This window comes from Lepidochelys kempii, chromosome 18 (assembly GCF_965140265.1).
Source record: "Lepidochelys kempii isolate rLepKem1 chromosome 18, rLepKem1.hap2, whole genome shotgun sequence".
Taxonomy (NCBI): Eukaryota; Metazoa; Chordata; order Testudines; family Cheloniidae; genus Lepidochelys; species Lepidochelys kempii.
Genome location: NC_133273.1, coordinates 1,489,528 through 1,514,250, shown reverse-complemented (window position 1 = coordinate 1,514,250; position 24,723 = coordinate 1,489,528). Strand labels below are relative to the sequence as shown.

General features: G+C 43.6%; 1 protein-coding gene across 17 annotated transcripts in view; it reads left to right on the top strand.

Annotated features, from left to right (window-relative positions):
* EIF4G3 (eukaryotic translation initiation factor 4 gamma 3) overlaps nt 1-24,723 on the top strand; it is a 440,859-nt gene that overhangs the window by 339,623 nt on the left and 76,513 nt on the right. For 12 of the 17 annotated variants that reach the window (XM_073316601.1, XM_073316591.1, XM_073316590.1 and 9 more), the window contains 6 exons: nt 965-1,078; nt 11,724-11,894; nt 13,405-13,602; nt 15,788-15,934; nt 16,408-16,644; nt 23,646-23,750. In XM_073316601.1, the coding sequence (XP_073172702.1) occupies nt 965-1,078; nt 11,724-11,894; nt 13,405-13,602; nt 15,788-15,934; nt 16,408-16,644; nt 23,646-23,750 (972 nt within the window). The remainder of the gene's footprint in view (nt 1-964; nt 1,079-11,723; nt 11,895-13,404; nt 13,603-15,787; nt 15,935-16,407; nt 16,645-23,645; nt 23,751-24,723) is intronic. The other 5 variants (XM_073316594.1, XM_073316593.1, XM_073316600.1 and 2 more) reach the window with 2 other exon arrangements.

The following is a 24,723-nucleotide window of genomic DNA, read 5'->3' as shown; positions in this document are numbered from 1 at the left end:
AATTTGCGGATGATACTAAACTGGGAGGAGTGGTAGATACGCTGGAGGGGAGGGATAGGATACAGAAGGACCTAGACAAATTGGAGGATTGGGCCAAAAGAAATCTGATGAGGTTCAGTAAGGATAAGTGCAGGGTCCTGCACTTAGGACGGAAGAACCCAATGCACAGCTACAGACTAGGGACCGAATGGCTAGGCAGCAGTTCTGCGGAAAAGGACCTAGGGGTGACAGTGGATGAGAAGCTGGATATGAGTCAGCAGTGTGCCCTTGTTGCCAAGAAGGCCAATGGCATTTTGGGATGTATAAGAAGGGGCATAGCGAGCAGATCGAGGGATGTGATCGTTCCCCTCTATTCGACATTGGTGAGGCCTCATCTGGAGTACTGTGTCCAGTTTTGGGCCCCACACTTCAAGAAGGATGTGGATAAATTGGAGAGAGTCCAGCGAAGGGCAACAAAAATGATTAGGGGACTGGAACACATGAGTTATGAGGAGAGGCTGAGGGAGCTGGGCTTGTTTAGCCTGCAGAAGAGAAGAATGAGGGGGGATTTGGTAGCTGCTTTCAACTACCTGAAAGGGGGTTCCAAAGAGGATGGCTCTAGACTGTTCTCAATGGTAGCAGATGACAGAACGAGGAGTAATGGTCTCAAGTTGCAGTGGGGGAGGTTTAGATTGGATATTAGGAAAAACTTTTTCACTAAGAGGGTAGTGAAACACTGGAATGCGTTACCGAGGGAGGTGGTAGAATCTCCTTCCTTAGAGGTTTTTAAGGTCAGGCTTGACAAAGCCCTGGCTGGGATGATTTAACTGGGAATTGGTCCTGCTTTGAGCAGGGGGTTGGACTAGATGACCTTCTGGGGTCCCTTCCAACCCTGATATTCTATGATTCTATGTGCTGAATGTCTCAAACAGTAAAGTAGACACTCAACATTTTAGTAATTTAAACATGGCTCTTTCTCTTTCAGCAGGCCTGCAAAGTGCAGAACAACCCCGGATTGCCTTCTGTGGCTCGGTGTGGCACCCCAGCATGCCCTCTGTTGGTCTCATCTCACCCACCATTGAGGAACCTGCCGATAGGGGTAAGACAAATCCCTCCTTCTCCCCATCCCCACCCCGGTTTTTGCACCTTTCTGTAAAGTTTTCTTTTTCATAATTGTATTGTTTACAGAGAATAAAATTAACAGAAAACTTTACAAAAAGATGCAATACTGTAAAAAACAAAAAAAAACGAAACAAGACTTGCATTGTACCCCTCTAGGCAGTCTCTTCAGTGGTGGGTGGGACATCACCAGTAGAGGGCATGCTGGGACGTTGGCCTGAGCGGGATCTGCGAGGGGTGTGCACTTTGCAGACCTGTGGAAAGGGGGAGACAAGGTAAGTCCTGCTTACCCCGTTCATTTGGAGCATTCAGCACATAACATACATTTTACATTTATGCCTGTAAAGAGTAGTTTCTTACTGTGCATTTTTAGGGTAGGTTTTAAAGGTAACAGTATTTAACAAACCTGCTATCCTATAATATTATTCATTGTAGGATAAGAGGGATTTCAGCCTAGAAAAATCAAATGTTATCCTCTTGTAAAATGCACCAACATCTGTTTTGGCATTATATGTCCACTCTCGTCATTTCACTTTTACACATGCCACGCCCATAAACCACTGAAGCCCACCACCTAATCCCTACTCTCAAAATGATGTCAAGCAGCTCAGAGTTAATAAGCTTTCAACACATGACAACGTTCTTTCTTTGCTTCTTTTGGCTTTCTGTCTGTCATTTCAGAAATAGCAAATTTCAAACAAAACAACATGGAGGGATAATTCAGAGTTACTCAAAATAGAACCAAGAGAGATATTTATGGTACAGATGAAAACTGAAAAATATAGAAACAAATAAGGCCTACTTGTGTACGAAGAGAAAAATGTACCCAGATGAGCATAAAGAGGAGCAGTTAGCCTTCTTTGGTTTCCTGGATGTTTCTGAGGGATTTGGATTAGTTTGATGATATTCTAAGAAGGGAATCTAAACCAGAAAGAAAACACTAGGGACCCATTTTACTATTCATGAGTTCCCTGCTGTGCTTCTGACTCACCTGACAAGTCCTTTAGAGTTTTCCCCAGCTGTAAGGAGGGTGCGTGGTGAGTTCGTTAGACACTTTTGAGATCCTTGGATGGAAGGTGTTATAGAAGTGTAAAGTGATAGCATTATTATTGAAGGTGCTATATAATTAATGATTACTAATAGTAGTAGTAATTTAGTAGTGGTAATAGTGGTAGCAATGAGGAGCCCCAGGCAGGGGCCAGGCCCCCATTGTGTTAGGCACCACAAACACAGACCAATATTCAGTTCCTGCTGCAAAAAGCTTATAATATATTATTTTTAATATAAATCATTCCAAACAGACTACTGTTCACTGATAGGTATTTTAAAAGCCAACCACAAATATTCAGCCAATTTGAAATCAGTTTATTCATAAATATAGATATTATTCTTTTAAAAAAACTACTTTTCTGGATTAGCTGCTTTGATGTATTGAAGGTCTGTAAACCAAACCGGTTTCAAAAAGACTGCACTGGTCTAGTCAACATTTGCCACTGTGGCACCAATGCCCATTAGGCGAAATAATGAATTCTACCTCAGCCATTTAATATAACAGAAATAAATCACTGCCCTAGGATTAATGTAACCTGCTTTAATAACAAATGCATTGACTTGACATGTTCTTATATTTCAGTACAGTAACTCCTCACTTAATGTTGTCGCGGTTAACATTGTTTCATTGTTACGTTGCTGATCTATTAGAGAACATGCTCATTTAAAGTTGCACAGTGCTCCCTTATAATGTTTGGCAGCCGCCTGCTTTGTCCGCTGCTTGCAGAAAGAGCAGCCCGTTGGAGCTGGTGCAAGCTTGAACCAGGGTGGACCAGTAGCCCCACTATCAGCTCCCCTAAGTTCCCTGTGCGGCAGCTGCCCATCAGGCTATCAATTGCCAGGCAGTTCGGCTGTCCCTCCCCCCACTGCCCTCTGCTGCTCCTGCCCTCTGCCTTGGAGCTGCTCCCGGGAGCCTCCTGCTTGCTGTGCAGAAGGGGGGGAAGAGAAGTGCTAATGTCAGGGTGTCCCTCTCCCCCCGCTTCTGTCCCACGCTCCTGTACCCCTTCTCCACAGAGCAGGCGGGAACACGCCAGAGCTCAGGATGGAGGGAACTTGCTGGCAGCAGCTGCTGTCTCAACTTGCTGATATACTTAAAAAGGCAGTTTACTTAGCATGGGGTCAGCGTACTGAAAGGGGCAATGTGCATCTATCTCTCACACACATGGTGTGTGTGTGTGTCTCTCTCACACACACACACACGGTCTGTGTCTGTCTCTCTCTTTCTCACACACATACATGGTGTATGTCTCTGTCTCTCTCTGCCACGCGGTCTCCCCTCCCCCCATTCATGCTGCCTTGTAGAGTGTGAGGCTACATCAATAAGAATGTGTTAACCCTTGAGGGCTCAGCTGAGTGCTAGTTCATCATTTAGCAGTAAGGCATCCCCTGGGAAATATCCCACCCTCTGACTCTACCACCTCAACTAAGCTTCACAATCATCATTGCTGTGTACAGTATTAAATTGTTTGTTTAAAACTTATACTCTCTGTGTGTGTATAGTCTTTTGTCTGGCAAAAAAAAAATTCCCTGGAACCTAACCCCTCCTATTTACATTAATTCTTATGGGGAAATTGGATTTGCTTAACATTGTTTTGCTTAATGTAGCATTTTTCAGGAACATAACTACATTAAGCGAGGAGTTACTGTAGGTGTCTATAAACCCTAAATGTTTTGGTACTTGCCTATTTGATACCTCTCTCCCCATGCTTTACTGGCACAGCTGCAGTTAATGAAGGGTCCCTCAAGCTGAAACCCAGTTGGTGTAAAAGAGAGGGGGCTTCTGGCAAGCTGTTTTCCATGGAGGGCCCTCAATTTAGCAAGAGGCCCAAATCTGTTTACTTTCAGGGCACTCTGCAAACTGTTTTCTTTACTTAAGGCTTTTCTACATTTACAGTGCTGCAGCAGAGCCACTGTAGTGCTTACTGAAGATGCTACCTACGCCAACAGGGAAGGTACTCCACCTCCCTGAGAGGCAGTAGCTGTGTCGACAGGAGAAGTCCTCTCATCAACATAGCGCTCTCTACTCCAGGGGCCAAGGATTTAGAACTCCGTCGCTCAAGGATATGTATTTTCTACACTCCTGAGTGACGAAGTTATACTGACATAAAATCCACACCCCTGAGCAACATGGTTATACCGCGTGTAGACCAAGCCTTAGTTTTTTCAAAAGGATGAGGCATGATATGGGCTGGTGTTTATGGCTGAAGCAGATAGTGTTTGGGTTTGATTTTGTGTGTAGGTGGCTGTTTTCTGGTTTTAGTATGAAGGAAAGTTTCTGTCTTATGTGGTTGTACATTTGCAAAGGCACTTAGAGCCTGGAATAGGTACTTTGTAATATTGGTTATAAACTGATCGGGCTCCAAGCAGATTTTGTTATATCACACCAGCATCAAACCAGAGCGAGCATGTTTTGAATGAAAATGGTGAGTGAATTTTCAGTAGTCATGGAACTGAAGTGACTGATGGCATGGATTTCAACAAGGCATAGTGCAAGCAAGTGCTGTATAAATTTCCACACAGTTGTCTGCCAATACACTGTAATACGGATCTGCTAATCTTGTCAGTGATATGGATTTACTTGTGCAATTATGTGGCTTTTATGGTGTGCACAAATGGGAACTAGGATGAGACTGTTAGATTCGTTTATACGTGTCTTGCAATTAGATTTGAAAGTGTCTTCATACGTGAAAGGCTAGTAGGTTGGTACACAAACCCTCTTTACCACATAACTCTTTCAGTGTTTTGTCATGGCTTGCCTTGTCAGCAAGTTAAGGAAGTATGGGCTGGATGAATGCACTATAAGGTGGGTAGAAAGTTGGCTAGATTGTTGGGCTCAACGGGTAGTGATCAATGGTTCCATGTCTAGTTGGCAGCCGGTGTCAAGTGGAGTGCCCCAGGTGTCGGTCCTGGGGCCGGTTTTGTTCAATATCTTCATAAATGATCTGGAGGATGGTGTGGATTGCACTCTCAGCAAATTTGCGGATGATACTAAACTGGGAGGAGTGGTAGATACGCTGGAGGGCAGGGATAGGATACAGAGGGACCTAGACAAATTGGAGGATTGGGCCAAAAGAAATCTGATGAGGTTCAATAAGGATAAGTGCAGGGTCCTGCACTTAGGACGGAAGAACCCAATGCACAGCTACAGACTAGGGACCGAATGGCTAGGCAGCAGTTCTGTGGAAAAGGACCTAGGGGTGACAGTGGACGAGAAGCTGGATATGAGCCAGCAGTGTGTCCTTGTTGCCAAGAAGGCCAGTGGCATTTTGGAATGTATAAGTAGGGGCATAGTGAGCAGATCGAGGGACGTGATCGTCCCCCTCTATTCGACATTGGTGAGGCCTCATCTGGAGTACTGTGTCCAGTTTTGGGCCCCACACTACAAGAAGGATGTGGATAAATTGGAGAGAGTCCAGCGAAGGGCAACAAGAATGATTAGGGGTCTGGAACATATGAGTTATGAGGAGAGGCTGAGGGAACTGGGATTGTTTAGTCTGCAGAAGAGAAGAATGAGGAGGGATTTGATAGCTGCTTTCAACTACCTGAGAGGTAGTTCCAGAGAGGATGGTTCTAGACTATTCTTAGTGGTGGAAGAGGACAGGACAAGGAGTAATGGTCTCAAGTTGCAGTGGGGGAGATTTAGGTTGGATATTAGGAAAAACTTTTTCACTAGGAGGGTGGTGAAACACTGGAATGCGTTACCTAGGGAGGTGGTGGAATCTCCTTCCTTAGAAGTTTTTAAGGTCAGGCTTGACAAAGCTCTGGCTGGGATGATTTAATTGGGTATGGGTCCTGCTTTTGAGCAGGGGGTTGGACTAGATGACCTCCTGAGGTCCCTTCTAACCCTGATATTCTATGATTCTATGAAGGATGTAAGTGCTTGAGATCATTATCCTGTGACAACATTTCATTCCATTGGCATTATCACTTAATGAAAGCCAAACTAAACTCCAGTAGTGACCATTAGTATGTTGTGATGTTCTTTTATCAGCAGCAAGCATTTATGCTGTCAAAGTGAAATGTTTAACATTCCTATTATAAGCACCTATACTCAGGGGTTGTCTAACTCTGGCAAAAATGTGTTTTAGGCTGAAACTTGGCATGCAGGGCATCAGCCCACAAGCATTTTTTTCATGTAATCAGTTTAGCCATTTGAATATCTCAGATGATTTTGCTTCAACAATGTGGATTAATCACTTAGTCAAACAGAGACTGGCTTTTGAAGTGTCCAAAATTGTGTGTAAAAGTTGTATACAGCACAGAAAAGATGTCAAATATGTTTTGTTAACAAGCATTAAAGAACTGTTTGTTGACAAACATATCAAGCACACTCAGAGATATACAAGTTAGTGCACTATTCAGTACATTTAGTGTTTAAACCAGAGACCAAAGGTCACTCTGGCGCGGCGTGTGTGTTATACCCTTTTGCCAATACAAATGATCTTTCTCTACTGTACCGTCAGCATTCTTCATGTGTGGTTTTGAATAGGCTAAACTGTCCCACTCTGCCTACTTTGTGGGAGGTGGTAAGTGCCATCATTCAAAAGAAAAATTTACATTCCTCCAGCAGTGAAGTTTAGAGAAAATTTGAATCATACCAGTTTTGAATTACTCAGCCTCAGGGGAATTGACCCCTCCTTTCTATGTGCAATTCAAAAATAGCTTTGTTGTTTAAAACCAAATTCAGTTGAAACGTCAGTAATAGGCTAATAGTTTTACCAAAAACATAATTTACTAGCCTGAGCTTACATGTTTAAAATAGACAGGAAGATTCTGCTTAGTCCTAAAACATGCTTTTACTGTGACCTCCTATCTTAATAGTCTCTATTTTTCAAAACTTCCCGTTGGACACTGGGGGTATGTTTACACTACGAAATTAGGAGGAATTTATAGAAGTCGATTTTTTAGAAAGCGATTTTATACGGTCGATTGTGTGTGTCCCCACTAAGCGCATTAAGTCAGTGGAGTGTGTCCACAGTACCGAGGCTAGTGTCGACTTTCAGAGCGTTGCACTGTGGGTAGCTATCCCACAGTTCCCACAGTCTCCACCGCCCATTGGAATTCTGGGTTGAGCTCCCAATACCTGATGGGGCAAAAACATTGTCGAGGGTGGTTTTGGGTACATGTCATCAGTCGCCCCTCCCTCTGTGAAAGCAACGGCAGACAATCATTTTGCACCTTTTTTTCCGTGCTGGTGCCATACTGCTTTCAGCAGATGGTGCAGTAGGGCTGCAAACCATCATCATCGAACGACCACTTCCACTGCCACTCTGCTCTCCTTGTGCTATAAATCCACCTCACAGGTCCTCCATATGACCGTCATCATCCACCGCTTCCGCTGCAACTCTGCTCGGCTGCTCTTGTCTCGCCATACCACGCCAAGCGTGCAGCCCACTCAGCTGTTGTGTCCTGGTAGCAGACGGTGCGGTAGGTCTTCACAACTGGTATTCCAACCACTGCTTCCCCTGCAACTCAGCTCTCCTGCAGACGCCATACCACGGCAAGCATGGAGCCCGCTCAAATCACCGCAGCAGTTATGAACGTTGTAAACACCTCACGCATTATCATGCAGTTTATGCAGAACCAGAACCTGCATAAGCAGGCGAGGAGGTGATGGCAACGTGGTGACAAGACCGATGAGGACATGGACACAGACTTCTTTCAAAGCACGGGCCACGGCAATTTGGCCATCCTAGTGATAATGGGGCAGGCTCATGCCATGGAACGCCGATTCTGGGCCCGGGAAACCAGTCTGCAAACGATTCTGGGCCCGGGACTGCATAGTGTTGCAGGTCTGGGATGATTCCCAGTGGCTGCGAAACTTTCGCATACATAAGGGAACTTTCATGGAACTTTGTGACTTGCTTTCCCCTGCCCTGAAGCGCAAGAATACCAAGATGAGAGCAGCCCTCACAGTTCACAAGCAAGTGGCGATAGCCCTCTGGAAGCTTGCAACACCAAACAGCTACTGGTCAGTTGGGAATCAATTTGGAGTGGGCAAATCTACTGTGGGGGCTTCTGTGATCCAAGTAGCCAACGCAATCACTGAGCTGCTGCTATCAACGGTAGTGACTCTGAGAAATGTGCAGGTCATAGTGGATGGCTTTGCTGCAATGGGATTCCCTAACTGTGATGGGGCGATAGACGGAACGCATATCCCTATCTTGGGACTGGAGCACTAAGGCAGCCAGTACATAAACCGAAAGGGGTACTTTTCAGTGGTGCTGCAAGCACTGGTGGATCACAAGGGACGTTTCACCAACATCAACATGGGATGGCCGGGAAAAGTACATGACGCTCGCATCTTCAGGAACTCTGGTCTGTATGAACAGATGCAGCAAGGGACTTACTTTCCAGACCAGAAAACAACCATTGGGGATGTTGAAATGCCTATAGTTATCCTTGGGGACCCAGCCTACCCCTTAATGCCATGGCTCATGAATCCATACACAAGCACCCTGGACAGTAGTCAGGAGCTGTTCAAACTATAGGCTGAGCAAGTGCAGAATGGTGGTAGAAAGAAAAGAAGTACTTGTGGCACCTTAGAGACTAACCAATTTATTTGAGCATAAGCTTTCGTGAGCTACAGCTCACTTCATCAGAGCTGTAGCTCACGAAAGCTCATGCTCAAATAAATTGGTTAGTCTGTAAGGTGCCACAAGTCCTCCTTTTCTTTTTGTGAAGACAGACTAACACAGCTGCTACTCTGAAACCTGTCATAATGGTGGTAGAATGTGCATTTGGACATTTAAAAGCGCGCTGGCACAGTTTACTGACTCGGTTAGACCTCAGCGAAACCAATATTCCCACTGTTATTACTGCTTGCTGTGCACTCCACAATATCTGTGAGAGTAAGGGGGGAAATGTACGTGGCGGGGTGCGAAGTTGAGGCAAATCGCCTGGCTGCTGATTACACGCAGTCAGACACCAGGGCAATTAGAAGAGCACACCAGGGCATACTGCGCATCAGAGAAGCTTTGAAAACCAGTTTCCTGGCTGACCAGGCTACAGCGTGACCGTTCTGTTTGTTTCTCCTTGATGAAAACCTGCCCCCTTGGTTCACTCTACTTCCCTGTAAGCCAAGCACCCTCCCCGCCCCCCTTTGATCACCACTTGCAGAGGCAATAAAGTCATTGTTGTTTCAAATTCATCCATTCTTTATTAATTCGTCACACAAATGGGGGATAACTGCCACGGTAGCCTAGGGGCAGGGGAGGGAGGAGGGAAGGACAAGGCCACACTGCACTTCAAAACTTATTGAATGCCAGCCTTCTGTTGCTTGGGCAGTCCTCTGGGGTGGAGTGGTTGGGTGCCCGGAGCTGCTCGCGCGCCCCCTCCCTCCCCACGCTCTTGGGCTTCTGGGTGAGGAGGCTATGGAACTTGGGGAGGAGGGCGGTTGATTACACAAGGGCTGCAGTAACAGTCTGTGCCTTTGCTGCACCTCAACCATATGCTGGAGCATATCAGTTTGATCCTCCAGTAGCCTCAGCATTGCATCCTGCCTCATCTCATCACGCTGCCGCCACCTCTCCTGTTGCTCCAGCCATCTATCCTCTTGCGTGTCCCTCCTTTCCTCGCGTTCATTTTGTGCTTTCCTGGACTCTGACATTGTCTGCCTCCATGCATTCTGCTAGGCTCTTTCAGTGCAGGAGGACTGCATGAGCTCAGAGACCATTTCATCGCGAGTGCGTGTTTTTTGCCTTCTTATCTGCACTAGCCTCTGGGACAGAGATGCTAGTGGCAGCGTTGAAACATTTGCAGCTGCTGGAGGGAAAAAAGGGAGAGTAAAATTGAAAAAGACCATTTAAAAGGCCATTTAAGGCCATTTAAAAGGAGGAGCTGACGTTTTCAGGTTAACGTGCAGCACAAACCCAACTATACCTCCCCCCCCCCGTACCCAATTCTCTGGGGTGATGGCTTCACCCCTTGCCCCACTGCATGGCTTACAGCGGAGATGATTTCTTTTCAGCCACAGGCAAACAGCCCAGCAGGAACAGCCATCTCTGAATGTCCCCTTAATAAAATTCCTCTGTTTCAACCAGGTGACCATGAATGATATCACTCTCCTAGGATAACACAGAGAGATAAAGAATGGATGTTGCTTGAAACACCGGGACCGCATGCTGCCATGCTTTCTTATGCAGTGATTCAAAACTATGTGCTACTGGCCTGGCGTGGTAAAGTGTCCTACCATGGAGGACGCAATAAGGCTGCCCTCCCCAGAAACCTTTTGCAAAGGCTTTGGGAGTACCTCCAGGAGAGCTTCATTGAGATATCCTTGGAGGATTTCCGCTCCATCCCCAGACACGTTAACAGACTTTTCCAGTAGCTGTATTGACTGCGAATGAATCCCAAGTCTTCAGGGCAAATTAATCATTAAACACGCTTGCTTTTAAACCATGTATTATATTTACAAAGGTACACTCACCAGAGGTGCCTTCTCCGCCTTCAAGGCCTGGGAGCCCAGGTTGGGAGGGTATTGGCTCCAGGGTGATAAACAGTTCCTGGCTGTCTGGGAGAACGGCTTCTCCACTTGCCTGGTATGTGCTATCTTCAACCTCCCCCTCCTCATCATCTTCCTTGTCCCCAGAATCCTCATCCCTGTTGCGTGAGACTCCCTTGCAGGAGAAGGGAAGCGGCATGTCTGGGGATCTGACCCCGAGTGGGCGTTTGCCTCTTTGTTTTTTTGTTAGGTTTGCCTGAGCTCCCTAAGTTTCACGCGGCACTGCTGCGGGTCCCTGTTATAGCCTCTGTCCTTCATGCCCTTGGAGATTTTTGCAAATATTTTGGCATTTCGTCTTTTGGAACGGAGTTCTGATAGCACGGATTCGTCTCCCTATACAGCTCTTTTGCGATTCTGCGACTCCATGGTCACCTCTGCTGATGATATCTGCACAGTCACTTGTGCTGATCAGCTTGCCACGGAGGCCAAAAAGGAAATGAAATTCAAAAGTTTGCTGGGCTTTTCCTGTCTACGTGGCCAGTGCATCCGAGTTGAGAGTGCTGTCCAGAGTGGTCACAATGGAGCACTCTGGGATAGCTCCCGGAGGCCAATAACCATCTAATTGCATCCCCACTACCCCAAATTCGACCTGGCTATGTCGATTTCAGCGTAATCCCCTCGACGGGGAGGAGTACAGAAATCAATTTTAAGAGCCCATTAAGTAGACAAAAATGGCTTTGTTGTGTGGATGGGTGCAGGATTAAATCGATCTAACGCTGCTAAATTCGACCTAAACTCGTAGTGTAGACCAGGGCTGGGAATCAGTTCCACAGAGCTTAAGCAGTGTGGTGGGATTGAAGAGGTTCTGATTGATAGGTAGCAGCCATCCTATTTCAGTTGTGATGATGGCTGACAGAGGGAAGAGTGTCTTCTATTTGTCCCTTTAATCTGCATTGCGCAGATACCAAGCTGGAAGCTAGACCAGTTTACTGTCTGAGAGGAATTCATAACAGTAGCAGGGTGAACTGTTGATTGATTGTATTGTCACCCACAGCTATTACTTGAGTACTGGAGCATGTATTGTGAGCCGTGAGTATTAAAGGGGATATAATAAAGAATTTTTTTGTCCTAGTTGTTGAATGTTGGACCAAGAAGATCACAGCAAAGCCAGAGGAGGGAGCCCAGGAAGATCATCACTGTATGTGTGAAAGAAGATGTCCACCTGAAGAAAGCAGAAAATGCCTGGAAGCCAAGCCTGAAAAGAGACAGCCAGGCTGAGGACCCAGAAAATATAAAAACCCAGGTGAGAACAGTCTCAACACACTTTGTGAATGCCAGTGAACTTCTGGAGTGGTCTTACACACAGTTAATTGAATCCTCAATAGACACTAACATTTCATTCTATTAACACTGGAACGATGGTAGTTTCTTCTTGCTGCTGTGATACTCTTGTCTGGACAATAACCCTAGCAGCACTGCTGTCCAGTTTGAGTCACAGTTCAGATCTGACTTTATTTTTTTGTTTTACTCTTATTCAGAGTTAAAATTGGGTCACTTCATATATAAAGAGAGTGAAGACAGGGAATACCAGACAACCTACTACCTCTCTACCAAGATTATTTTTATGCAACTATTTTACTTGAATATTTCTGCCTTCCCCTTAAAAATAAACAACCTCCAACTTTCAGTGTAGCACAGAACTTCCTTTTCATCCCATTGTAGAATGTATTTCTGTACTGAGCCTGAGCGGCACTAAGATTCTTCTGTAGATTTCCCTTTAGCAAAGACCCGCCCATGCCCACACTGCTGTATCTCAGACTTTCTCTGTAGGTTTCTCTCCCTCCGCTCTTTCATGCTCTTTCATGGGATAACCACAGCGGAATATTTTTGGAGTACAGTGGAATTTTGTTCCAGTTGACAAATACAAACTTGACCAAATGAATATAAAATTATCTGTCTTAGAGTAAATATAGTAAAAGCTTGTTACCTCTATTGATAAAAAAAAACAAAGCTTCTTCAAGTTAAACTTAACTATAGAACATAAATGACTGCTTCTGAAGTTATTCCAGATAAAAAAAATTTCAAGTGCCCAAGTCCTATTTTCAAAAGTGACTTAGGCATTTAGGAGCCTGTGTCACTAAAAGTCAATGAGACTTTGGTTCCTAACTGCCTATGTTACTTCTGAATCACATAGACACTTTAGAAAGGGTTGCCCCTCTTCTTCTATTGCTGTTAATCCATAGATGAGTTAATATTAAAGGTGAACTGAAAAGCTTTTTACCTTAGAAAACTGAGAGAGGTGCATGTTCCTGCACTTCCTGGTCCTTTAGATACAGGTGAAGTTATCAACTGTTACAGGAGAGATCCACAAAATCCATCTTGTGGGTAAGTGGCGGCAGAACTGACTTTCAAGTATTTTGTTATAAAATGTACAGTGGAGCCTGCCTCCACTGGAATGGGGATATAGTGAAATTCTATTAATTGTCAAGTACAGTGAAAATCACTCATAGTTTCAAAGCACTGCAGATTGCAATTCCAATAATAGGAAACCTCTGTTTGTGAGTAATAATTAATACAATTTTGATGCGGAGTAGATAGGACTGTGTTTAAGGACTTGTCTGGGGGTTTCACGGTATGTATGTCTGATCAGTTCTGGACATACATTCTGTTAGTGACTTGGCATCTTAAAAACTCCTTTTAAAAGTTTTTCTGTTCACCTTTAAAATGCATACCAGTTTATTATTCAGATCACCTCCTATAATCTTGCTGTGTTTGTGCTCTGCACTTATTGTTGTTTTTACTGACATGTTTAGGAGTTGTTCCGCAAGGTACGAAGTATCTTAAACAAATTGACACCACAGATGTTCAATCAGCTAATGAAGCAAGTAACAGACCTGACTGTAGACACAGAAGAGAGGCTAAAAGGAGTCATTGACCTGGTCTTTGAGAAAGCCATCGATGAGCCCAGCTTCTCTGTGGCTTATGCAAATATGTGTAGATGTCTTGTAACGGTAAGAGTGGCAAAAGTCAATCAGGAGTTTCCTGTGGGTAAGTTCTCCCCTTGCTGGACATCATTCCCATGGACTAAAATGGGAATTATGTAAACACATCCAGGGCAGAATTATACCCTTTAGTATTTTTATTGAACTTCTTAGTGTAGCTGAGAAAATCTTATATTACAAAATTGTGTTTACATGTATATATTGGCCACACATGCACCCAGAAAACCCAGAGTGAAATTGACTAGGAGTGATGTTAAACTGAGGTCCAGATTTGTAGCTATTGGGTGCTGAGCACCTTTGAAAATTTGGTGATTAAATTGCAGTTCAGTCCTAAAAGTAGCTCCATAAAAACAGGTTTCAGAGTAACAGCCGTGTTAGTCTGTATTCGCAAAAAGAAAAGGAGTACTTGTGGCACCTTAGAGACTAACCAATTTATTTGAGCATAAGCTTTCGTGAGCTACAGCTCACTTCCGATGAAGTGAGCTGTAGCTCACGAAAGCTTATGCTCAAATAAATTGGTTAGTCTCTAAGGTGCCACAAGTACTCCTTTTCTTTTTCCATAAAAACAGGATTCCAGATTCAAGTTGTGTCACTGATTTCCAGAGCAAATTTGTTCAGTTTGCGAGTAGAAAGCTGAGGCAATTTCTACATTCCAGCCCCACAAACTGACCCTGGGCTCTGACAATCAATCCACTTTTTTTTATCTTGAGCCTCATGGTTTTGTAGTCCCAACTGTGTTCTCAGTTACACTTATAGTGGCTTTTTGCAGTGTTTATGATGTATTATGTAAAAGCATATTTACACAAACTTTTTAAAGCTGTTTATTTATTTGATAGAGAGAAGGCTTTGATGTGTATCGTGTAAATCTGTATCGAGGCACATTTTAAACTAAAAAGTAGGTATCCTGACTCATTACTGCAGTGACTGTCATGAAAACAGGTACACAGTTCATCAATGTGATACTTCATAACCACTCCAGTAGTGATTCAGTAACAGAATGGTGCAAATGCCATCTTGAAATGGACATGCAGATTAAAGAACTATTACTGATTTATGATAGAATTTAATGCCTTTTTGGAATTGACCTCATCAGATCCAGAGTTCATTTCAGGCCACAGGATTGTGCCCTGGCCAGATAATTCCAATTCTACATAGAACTTGAGTGATTTTTATCCTAATGGTGCACCATGACAAATAATACAGTCGAGGATTGCTGGCCATGCTATTGGCAGTAAAAGTGAGATTTTCCTTATGTTAGACATCAGTCACCCTACTAGTGTCAGTCATTAGACCTGTTACGATATCTAACACAATAGGTACTTTAAAAATGAAAGGAAAAATGGAGATTGAGGGTGGAGAAAAGAGGGGTAGAGGTAGAGAAGAGGAGGGAAAACAGAGAAGAAGAGGTAGTGATGGAGAGAACTAATCCTACCAGAAATAGCACCTCTTGTCACTCACAGACAAGAAGCACTGCCTCCAGAAAAGCCATTTCAGGCATCAGAAAGTTTCAGGCGAGATAGGGGAGGGCCGAATCACCAATCTTAAGGTAAGAAACATTTACCCGTAACATTTGGGGAATGACCCTTATTTTTCCAAGTGTTGATCCCTGTTTTTGTCATTGGTAGAGCACTGCCCCAGAGTGGCACATTTCTGAAATGAACCCTGCAAATCATGGACCTGATAAGATTTAGCTATGGTGTACGTACTGTTACATAGGCAATACATACAGAGTGCTCTGTGAATGTTTATTAACAATAATATATATTGTTGTGGCATAGCTCTGGAATCTGAAACGCATAATACAAATCTGTATTTTAAAATGTTCTTATTTTTAAAAAATCATGAATCATAAACAGGATTCTTTGTAGGGAAACCATAATCTACTTCTACGCTAAGATGTTGTCAGACAAGGTTTAGTATGGAGAAAATTTTCATATCTGAATTTTGTTGTCTAATGAAAACACTGGCAAGATGGTTGTCTAATGAAAAACACTGGCAAGATGATTGTCTAATCAAAAACATGGTTGTCTAATGAGAACACTGGCAAGATGCTTAACTGTAGTAGCCTTGCAATCTCTGCTATTACTGTTTATAAAATATGTAATAAAATGTAACTGAGAGTGCATAGCTGAGATCCTTTGTATGGCAAGGTTTAATTGTGCTTTTCCCTGTGTTTTTCTTCCACTGGATACAGCTGAAAGTACCTATGGCAGACAAGCCTGGGAGCACAGTAAATTTCCGCAAGTTGCTACTGAATCGTTGCCAGAAGGAATTTGAAAAAGACAAAGCCGATGATGATGTCTTTGAGAAGAAGCAAAAAGAACTTGAAGCTTCTACCACTGTGAGTTTCTTCATAAAATCTCAGTGATCTTTGATAGTCCAATCATAGAAGACTAGAGCTGAAGGAGACCTCAGGAGGTCATCTAGTCCAACCCCTTGCTCAAAGCAGGACCAACCCCAACTAAATCATCCCAGCCAGGGCAATCTTGAAGGACTGAATCATAGACTATCAGGGTTGGAAGAGACCTCAGGAGGTCATCTAGTCCAACCCCCTGCTCAAAGCAGGACCAATCCCCAACTAAATCATACGACTGCTGTGGATGCTTTGGAAAATTTTGATTTCCTATGTTGCTGTGGTTGGGTTTCATAAAAAGGCTATTTGCATTAACTGAAGCCCTTATGATTATATGTTTCATAGTTTGGGGAGTAAGAGGTTGGGAATGTGAACAGCAGTAACTCTAGCTTTTCAGAAGCATGTGCTACTGTGTGGTTTCCATTTGCATGCTTTCTAGAATTCCCCTTTCTGTTCTACAGCAAGAGGAGAAGACGCGACTCCATGAGGAGCTGGAGGAGGCCAAGGACAAGGCTCGACGGAGATCCATCGGAAACATCAAATTCATTGGTGAACTCTTCAAACTTAAAATGCTGACAGAGGCCATCATGCATGACTGTGTGGTGAAGCTGCTTAAGAACCATGATGAAGAATCCCTGGAGTGCCTTTGCCGCCTGCTCACCACCATCGGCAAGGACTTGGACTTTGAGAAAGCAAAGGTAAAGAAAGGACTGAGTGACAGTGGCTGAACAGGGATGCAAAAGTGGGGGCTCAGTACTTTCCATTGCCGTTGTTTTCTCTAGGAATTTCTGTCATGTTCTATTAAATCAGATGCTGAGAATGTTTCATCCCCACCCTGTCACATTGCCTTCCCACCCCTTTCCAATATATTATGTACTGTTGGCTACATTAAGCACTAGCTGAAATATTTTAATTCCTTTTGCTGTTTAGCTGTTTCCAAGTAATTCACCCAGCTACACAACCTGAAAAGTATTTGACATACATAATATCTTCCTTTTACACATGGAATCTTAATCTGTCAACCGCAGTCCCCAAAGCCTTAAAATGTATTCCGGTTTCTTTGCTCCTTGGGGATTGTGTTACATATGGAAATACATCTTCAAATGAATTGTTCATGGTAACATCTGCAAGGCACATTGACTGACCTAAACTTCCTCATTATCAAAGCAATCACAGGCTTAGACAAAAAGAAAAGGAGCATTTGTGGCACCTTAGAGACTAACAAATTTATTTGAGCATAAGCTTTCGTGAGCTACAGCGCACTTCATCGGCTGTAGCTCACGAAAGCTTATGCTCAAATAAATTTGTTAGTCTCTAAGGTGCCACAAGTACTCCTTTTCTTTTTGCAAATACTGACTAACACGGCTGTTACTCTGAAACCAGGCTTAGACAAGTCTTCTGATTGTATTGTCTTCTCTGAAAATTCACCTTGTGTTATGTTGTGATCACAACCTGTAGTGTGATCATAGAATCATAGAATATCAGGGTTGGAAAGGACCTCTGGAGGTCATCTAGTCCAAACCCCTGCTTGAAGCAGGACCAATCCCCAATTTTAGCCCCGATCCCTAAATGGCCCCCTCAAGGATTGAACTCACAACCCTGGGTTTATCAGGCCAATGCTCAAACCACTGAGCTATCCCTCCCCCCTGAGGCAGATGTTTCACACTGCACTGCTACATTGTCCTTCCCCTATTTTTCCAGTAGATGTAAGTGTAGTTTAGTGCATTAAACGTTAGATTAACTCAATCCCATTGGCATTAATCATCTGCTTCTATTTCACACAAGCCAGGCAAGGGATGAAGACGTATTCAGATTTGTCTGCCAGATCTCAATCAGACACAACTCTGGAAACTGAGCTAATTGTTTTCAGCTGCTCTTAGAAGGGAGTTTCCTTGCAGCTTGGTGGATTGCAGGGATCACAATGGAAACCAATCCTGATCCTTACAATGATCCCTCGATGGATTGTTTGGGGGACCGTGGGCTGAGCCTAGTGGCCTGCTAGGCAAGGCTGAGAGCTTCTTAACGAGGCTTTGATCTCTAAGCCCTTTAGCACCCATCAAGCCTTAACCAGGGTCAGGGCTGCTCAGGGAGACCCGGGCTTTAAAATGCCTGCTCCTAAGCGACCAGAGGAGCTAGCAAACAGGAGTGGCTAACAGAGGAGTTTTGAGAGGGAGGAGTGTGAGGGGAGCTAGATACACTTAACATTCTTTAAAGTTAAAGCCAAAAATACCTGGGTAAAAAATCAAAGAACAACAAAGGAATGAGCTTCAGGAGTTAAAAGAGAAGTCCAGCAACAGAGTGGGGGCTATCCAATTTATTGCACTCAATGCAGCATGTATGATTACCTGCCCTATGGGTGCATTTGGTGCAAGGAGCTCCTGGCCCTCAGAGACCATGTACGGGCTTTGGAGACCAGAGTGGCTGAACTGGAGGAGCTAAGGAAGACAGAGACTTTCCAGGACACAATAGAACAGTCCCACCTCTGGTCTGACAGCCTCTGTGCTCTTGAGGAGGATGGAAATCTCATGGAAGGAGAACATCCAACTGGGGCAGAGGGAAACGATCCCATAGTTGAGACCCTTCTTCCAGATCATGTTGTGGTATCCTCTCACACTGAGGATACCTCTCCCAGGGAGGGAAGTCCAGTTATTAAGAAGAGACAGGTATTAGTAATGGTGATTCGATCATTAGAAACATAGAGAGCTGGGTTTGCGATGACCGGGAGAACCGCATGGTGACTTGCCTGCCTGTTGTGAAGGTTGCGGATGTCTCAAGACATCTAGATACACTTATGTGTAGTGCTGTGGGGGAGCCGGTGGTCATGGTACATGTTGATACCAGAGATATAGGAAAGGATAGGAGAGAGGTCCTGAAGACCTAATTTAGGCTGCTAGATAAGAGATTGAAGTTCAGGACCTCCATGGTAATCGTCTCTGAAATTCTTCCAGTTCCATGCGCAGGCCCAGTTAGACAGGCAGAACTGCAAGGTCTCAGTGCGTGGATAAGATGATGGTGTAGTGAGGAGGGGTTTAGATTTATTAGGAACTGGGGAAACTTTTGGGAAAGGGGGAGCTGATTCAGGAAGGATGGGAAGTGCTTATATACCGATGCTAGGAGTCTAAATAATAAGATGGGTGAACTAGAGTGCCTCATATTAAATGAGGATATTGAAATGTGGCGGAATGAGGATAATCAATGGGACACAGTAATACCAGGGTACAAAGTATATCGGAAGGACAGAATAGGTCATGCTGGTGCAGGAGTGGTACTATATGTGAAAGAAATGAATCAAATGAAGTAAAAATCTTAAATCAATCAAACTGTACCATAGAATCTCTGTGGATAGTAATTCCATGCTCTAATAATAAGAATATAGCGGTAGAGATATATTACCGACCACCTGACCAGGATGGTCATAGTGACTGTGAAATGCTCGGGGAGATTAGAGAGGCTATTCGGATTAAAAATTCTATAATAATAATGGGGATTTCAGCTATCTCCATATTGACTGAATACATGTCATCTTGGGATGGGATGCAGAGATAACGTTTCTTGACACCTTAAATGACTGCTTCTTGGAGCCGCTAGTCCTGGAACCCACAAGAGGAGAGGCAATTCTTGATTTAGGCCTAAGTGGAGCACAGGATCTGGTCCAAGAGGTGAATATAGCTGGACCCCTTGGTAATAGTGACCATAATATAATTAAATTTAACATCCCTGTGGCAGGGAAAACACCACAGCAGCCCAACACTGTAGCATTTAATTTCAGAAAGGGGGACTAAACAAAAATAAGGAGGTTAGTGAAACAGAAATTAAAGGTACGGCACCAAAAGTGAAATCCCTGCAAGCTGCATGGAAACTCTTTAAAGACACCATAATAGAGGCTCAACTTAAATGTCCACCCCAAATTAAAAAACATAGTAAGAGAACCAAAAAAGTGCCACTGTGGCTGAACAACAAAGTAAAAGAAGCAGTGAGAGGCAAAAAGGCTTCCTTTTCAAAAGTGAGGAAAATAGAAAGGAACATAAACTCTGGCAGATGGGAGATTCCCAAACCTGAGCCATTCTTTTTAGGTGACAAATCTGAGGAACTGCCCCAGATTGAGGTGTCATTAGAGGAGGTTTTGGAACAAATTGATAAACTAAACACTGATTTGTCACCAGAACAAATAGATAAACTAAACAGTGATTAGTCACCAGGACTGCAATGGCCTTTTCTCATTTGAGTGCTCCTTTAGCGTCTCCATCGTCCAGGGGCCCCACTGGTTGTTTAGCAGCTTCCTGCTTCTGATGTACTTAACAAAAAATTTGCTGTTACTTTTGGTGTCTTTGGCTCATTGTTCTTCAAATTCATTTTTGGCTGTCCTAATGATATTTTTATGCCTCATCTGCCAGAGTTTATGTTCCTTTCTATTTTCCTCACTTTTGAAAAGGAAGCCTTTTTACCTCTCACTGCTTCTTTTACTTTGTTGTTCAGCCACGGTGGCACTTTTTTGGTTCTCTTACTATGTTTTTTAATTTGGGGTGGACATTTAAGTTGAGCCTCTGTTATGCAGTCTTTAAAGAGTTTCCATGCAGCTTGCAGGGATTTCACTTTTGGTGCCGTACCTTTAATTTCTGTTTCACTAACCTCCTTATTTTTGTTTAGTCCCCCTTTCTGAAATTAAATGCTACAGTGTTGGGCTGCTGTGGTGTTTTCCCTGCCACAGGGATGTTAAATTTAATTATATTATGGTCACTATTACCAAGGGGTCCAGCTATATTCACCTCTTGGACCAGATCCTGTGCTCCACTTAGGCCTAAATCAAGAATTGCCTCTCCTCTTGTGAGTTTCAGGACTAGCGGCTCCAAGAAGCAGTCGTTTAAGGTGTCAAGAAACGTTATCTCTGCATCCCATCCCAAGATGACATGTATTCAGTCAATATGGGGATAGTTGAAATCCCCCATTATTATTATTACTGAGTTTTTAATTTGAATAGCCTCTCTAATCTCCCCGAGCATTTCACAGTCACTATAACCATCCTGGTCAGGTGGTCGGTAATATATCCCTACTGCTATATTCTTATTAGAAGAAGAAAGTACAATTACTTACCAAACAGTAACTGTGGCTCTTTGAGATGTTGTAGTCAGTGTGAATCCCATGACTCACCCTTCATCCCCGCTTTTCAGAGTCCTCAGCTAAATGGGCTTTGAATTGCAAAGGAACTGAGGGAGGGCCATGACCCCTCTATGGGAGTACAAGGAGGCACAGGATATATGTGCGGCCCTGGCAGACACAGCTATTAAAAGAAATCTGGTCTCATGCACATGGAATCCACATTGACTACAACATCTTGAACAACCTCAATTACTATAGGGTAAGTAACTGTACTTTCCCTCAATTCCTCCCCTTCTCAGTATCTACACACTAGCTGCATCACTCAAGGCTTCAATCCTGCACCATTGATGTCGGTAAGAGTTCTGTCACTAAGGGTATGACTTACACCGCAACTGGAGGCGTGATTGTAGCACATATAAACATACCCGAGCTAGCTTTTACCTTGCTGGCTTGGGTTTGGGTACCATTAGCAGTGAAGCTGCAGCAGTCTGGGCTAGCCACCCAAGTACAAGTCCACCAGTGATCCTTGTAATGTACTCAGGTGACTACCCTGTTCCACCGTGGCTTCACTGTTATTGGTACCCAAGACATCTAGAGTAAAGCTAGCTTATGTCTGTCTACATGTGCTGCAATCACACCTCTGATTGTAGTGTAGACAGACCCTCGCTTCCTAGGATCAGGAGCGGGCTCGTAGGCTGTACTTACTGTTAGGATATAGATATTCAGGCCTGTCTGTAAAGGCCTATACTCTAAGAATTTAGGTGTATTCTTATCACTTGGCTAGTTATAGAGGTATAAAAGAAAGTATCAAAATCACCATCTGCCGGTGTAAGAGTCTTCTCCTACTGTGACAGTCTGAGGCCCTGTTCTTAGGCTAAGGACTTTGGCTAAGCAGCAGAGGCAGCCATAAGCTGGGAAGCGAACGGTCACATCCTCACACTGAAACCTAGTCACATTGAAAGAAGGTGCTATTGGGCTGTTAGGAATACAATCCTGTCCTGATAATGCCTATCGCCTCCAGAGAAAGGGAAGTGCTTAGAAGATGTAAAAGGAAACTTAGTTTGATAGCATCCTGTCTGGCAAGAACTCACTTATCAATAGCTAGGATGTGAAATCCTCATTTCTGTGTTTGTTCTATCACTGTAGTCCCCATTTCCCTATTGTTTGCCTGCATGATCTCTGTCTGGTTCTGTGATTGTTTCTGTCTGCTGTATAGTTAATTTTGCTGGGTGTGAACTAATTGAGGTGGTGGGATATAATTGGTTAAATAATCATGTTGGGATTGGTTGGTTTAATTTTAGTGGAATGATTGGTTAAGGTATAGCTAAGCAGAACTCAAGTTTTACTATATAGTCTGCAGTCAATCAGGAAGTGAGTGTGTGTGTGGGGGGGGGGGAGTGGGAACAGGGAATGGGGGTGAGGAAATTGGAATCATGTTTAGCTAAGGGCAGGAATGGGAACAGGGCCACAGGTAAGGTTCTGTGGTGTCAGAGCTGGGAAGAGGGACACTAAGGAAGGAAACTGGAATCATGCTTGCTGGAAGTTCACCCCAATAAACATCAAATTGTTTGCACCTTCGGACTTCAGGTATTGTTGCTCTCTGTTCATGCGAGAAGGACCAGGGAAGTAAGTGGGTGAAGGAATAAGCCCCCTAACACTTAGTGTATTGTTTTTTCTATTCTTATTGCTTATTTATGTTAATACTCTTTCTGCCAAATTCATTAACTTCATTAGAATTACAACACCAGGGTTGAATTTGACCCCTTATATTTACTTTCTAATAATAGCGGGAACATTTTATTAAGCATTTTCATTGTAGCTGAAATGCTAGCAATAGTTACAATTAAAGTTGCTGGAGAATTTCCTGTTTAAGTATCTGTTTTCCATCACTCATTGCTTTCTGAAACTTTCACCTTTAAGGATGACATTTTCCGGGATTGGCCCATGCCCAAGAGTTAATTTTTTAAAAAAAAGTTGGAAGGAAAAGGGTTCCACGGTTTTTGAATGAGAGGACTGAAAAAATTAAACTTTTTGGTTATTAACAAAAAATCTTGCAACTTCTTTTTTTATAACATTTCTAGCTCCAAAATGACTGGTGGTTGAAATTTGAGAGTTTGGCAAGCCCTTGATAAATAGAAGTGCCCTTCAGTGTCCTAGTGAAAATTGATTTTAATGTGGCCAAATGTATGAGCTTTTGGGGAAAAAACACGCTTCTTGTCAGTAAATGATAGCACTATTTGTAATGAGAACGTAACTGACTGAAAGGATATTGTGTATATAGATGTGGCAACTTATCTATGTAGTCAAAATATATTGAAAGTTTGCAGTGAATTAGGCAGGGATCTGTAGAATCCCATTGTCATTCCCCTGCCATCATGTAAGCATGCTTTGGGCCATACACACATAAGTCCAGTACATGCATGAAAGTGTGCATGACCTGATGCACATTTTCACACAGAGCAAATCTAGATCCCTGAATCAATCATACCGTGCCTTGCAGCAATGATCAGTAGACTACTCTGGGACAAAATTGATTGCCCAGGTAAAGTTGCATTCCGTTGTTCTTCTGAGAGTTGATGGCATTTGTGTCTTTTTTTTATAGCCCCGTATGGACCAGTATTTTAATCAAATGGAGAAGATTGTGAAAGAGAGAAAAACGTCCTCCAGGATTCGGTTCATGCTTCAGGATGTAATAGACCTAAGGCTGGTATGTACCCACTGAAGTAAGTAAAAGAGCACGGTCATTGGCACTACTGTAATGGAATATCCCTCAAATGAGAGTAATAATTATTGATTACAGTAGTAGGAATGATGAAAGGAAAATATGTACCCTTTTTGCTCATCCCAGATGTCCGGTCATTTGAAAGGTAAGAAGTACTCTCACCCCCACACCCCCACTTTATTGAGGGCTAAGAGATTAGTGTTTGGTGGACAGATTAATTGCTTCACATGTTTAGGACACTTAGGACCTGTCTACACTGCAAATACAGGCATGTGTTTGTAATGAGTTTTTGAAACACTTACCAACCCGATTACAACAAATACAGCTCAGCTTTTGTCCAAAGTAGGTTTGGGGTTTTTTTATAAACAATATAAACTTGTATCATTTGTTGCGTGTCTATTCTTAGTGCTCTGCTTAACCATATATGTGTAAATGCATTCTGGGTAGCTGTCTCAAAGTGCTGGAACTGAAGACAGAGTGCCCAGAGAACATGAGCACATTGCCACACCAGCAGCACTCTGGGGTGCTCTTAACATACAGAGGTTTGAGATGACTAGCCAGTCTGGTTACACAAGGGTGTTCAGAAGCCCTCTATACATCAAGGAAAAAAGGTTGCTCAGTTTGTTACAGGAAGTTACGAGTCTCAGCCTGTACTGCAAGCAAGAATGATAATATGGTTAGCTACTGTGATTACTAGTTGATTACAGTACACCCTCGCTATAACGAACCTGTTGGGATCCAAGCCTTTTGTTCATTGTAGCCAGGGGTTCGTTATAGCGAAAGGACAATAAAAAAAAAAATGGGCAGAGGGGCTGAGACCTGGGCTGTGAGTCCCAGGCGGCTGGGGCTTCAGGCATCTGCCCTGCATGGCTGGGGCTGGGGCTTCAGGCATCTGCCCTGCATGGCTGGGGCTGGGGCTTCGGGCGTCTGCCCAGCATGGCTGGGGCTGGGGCTTCGG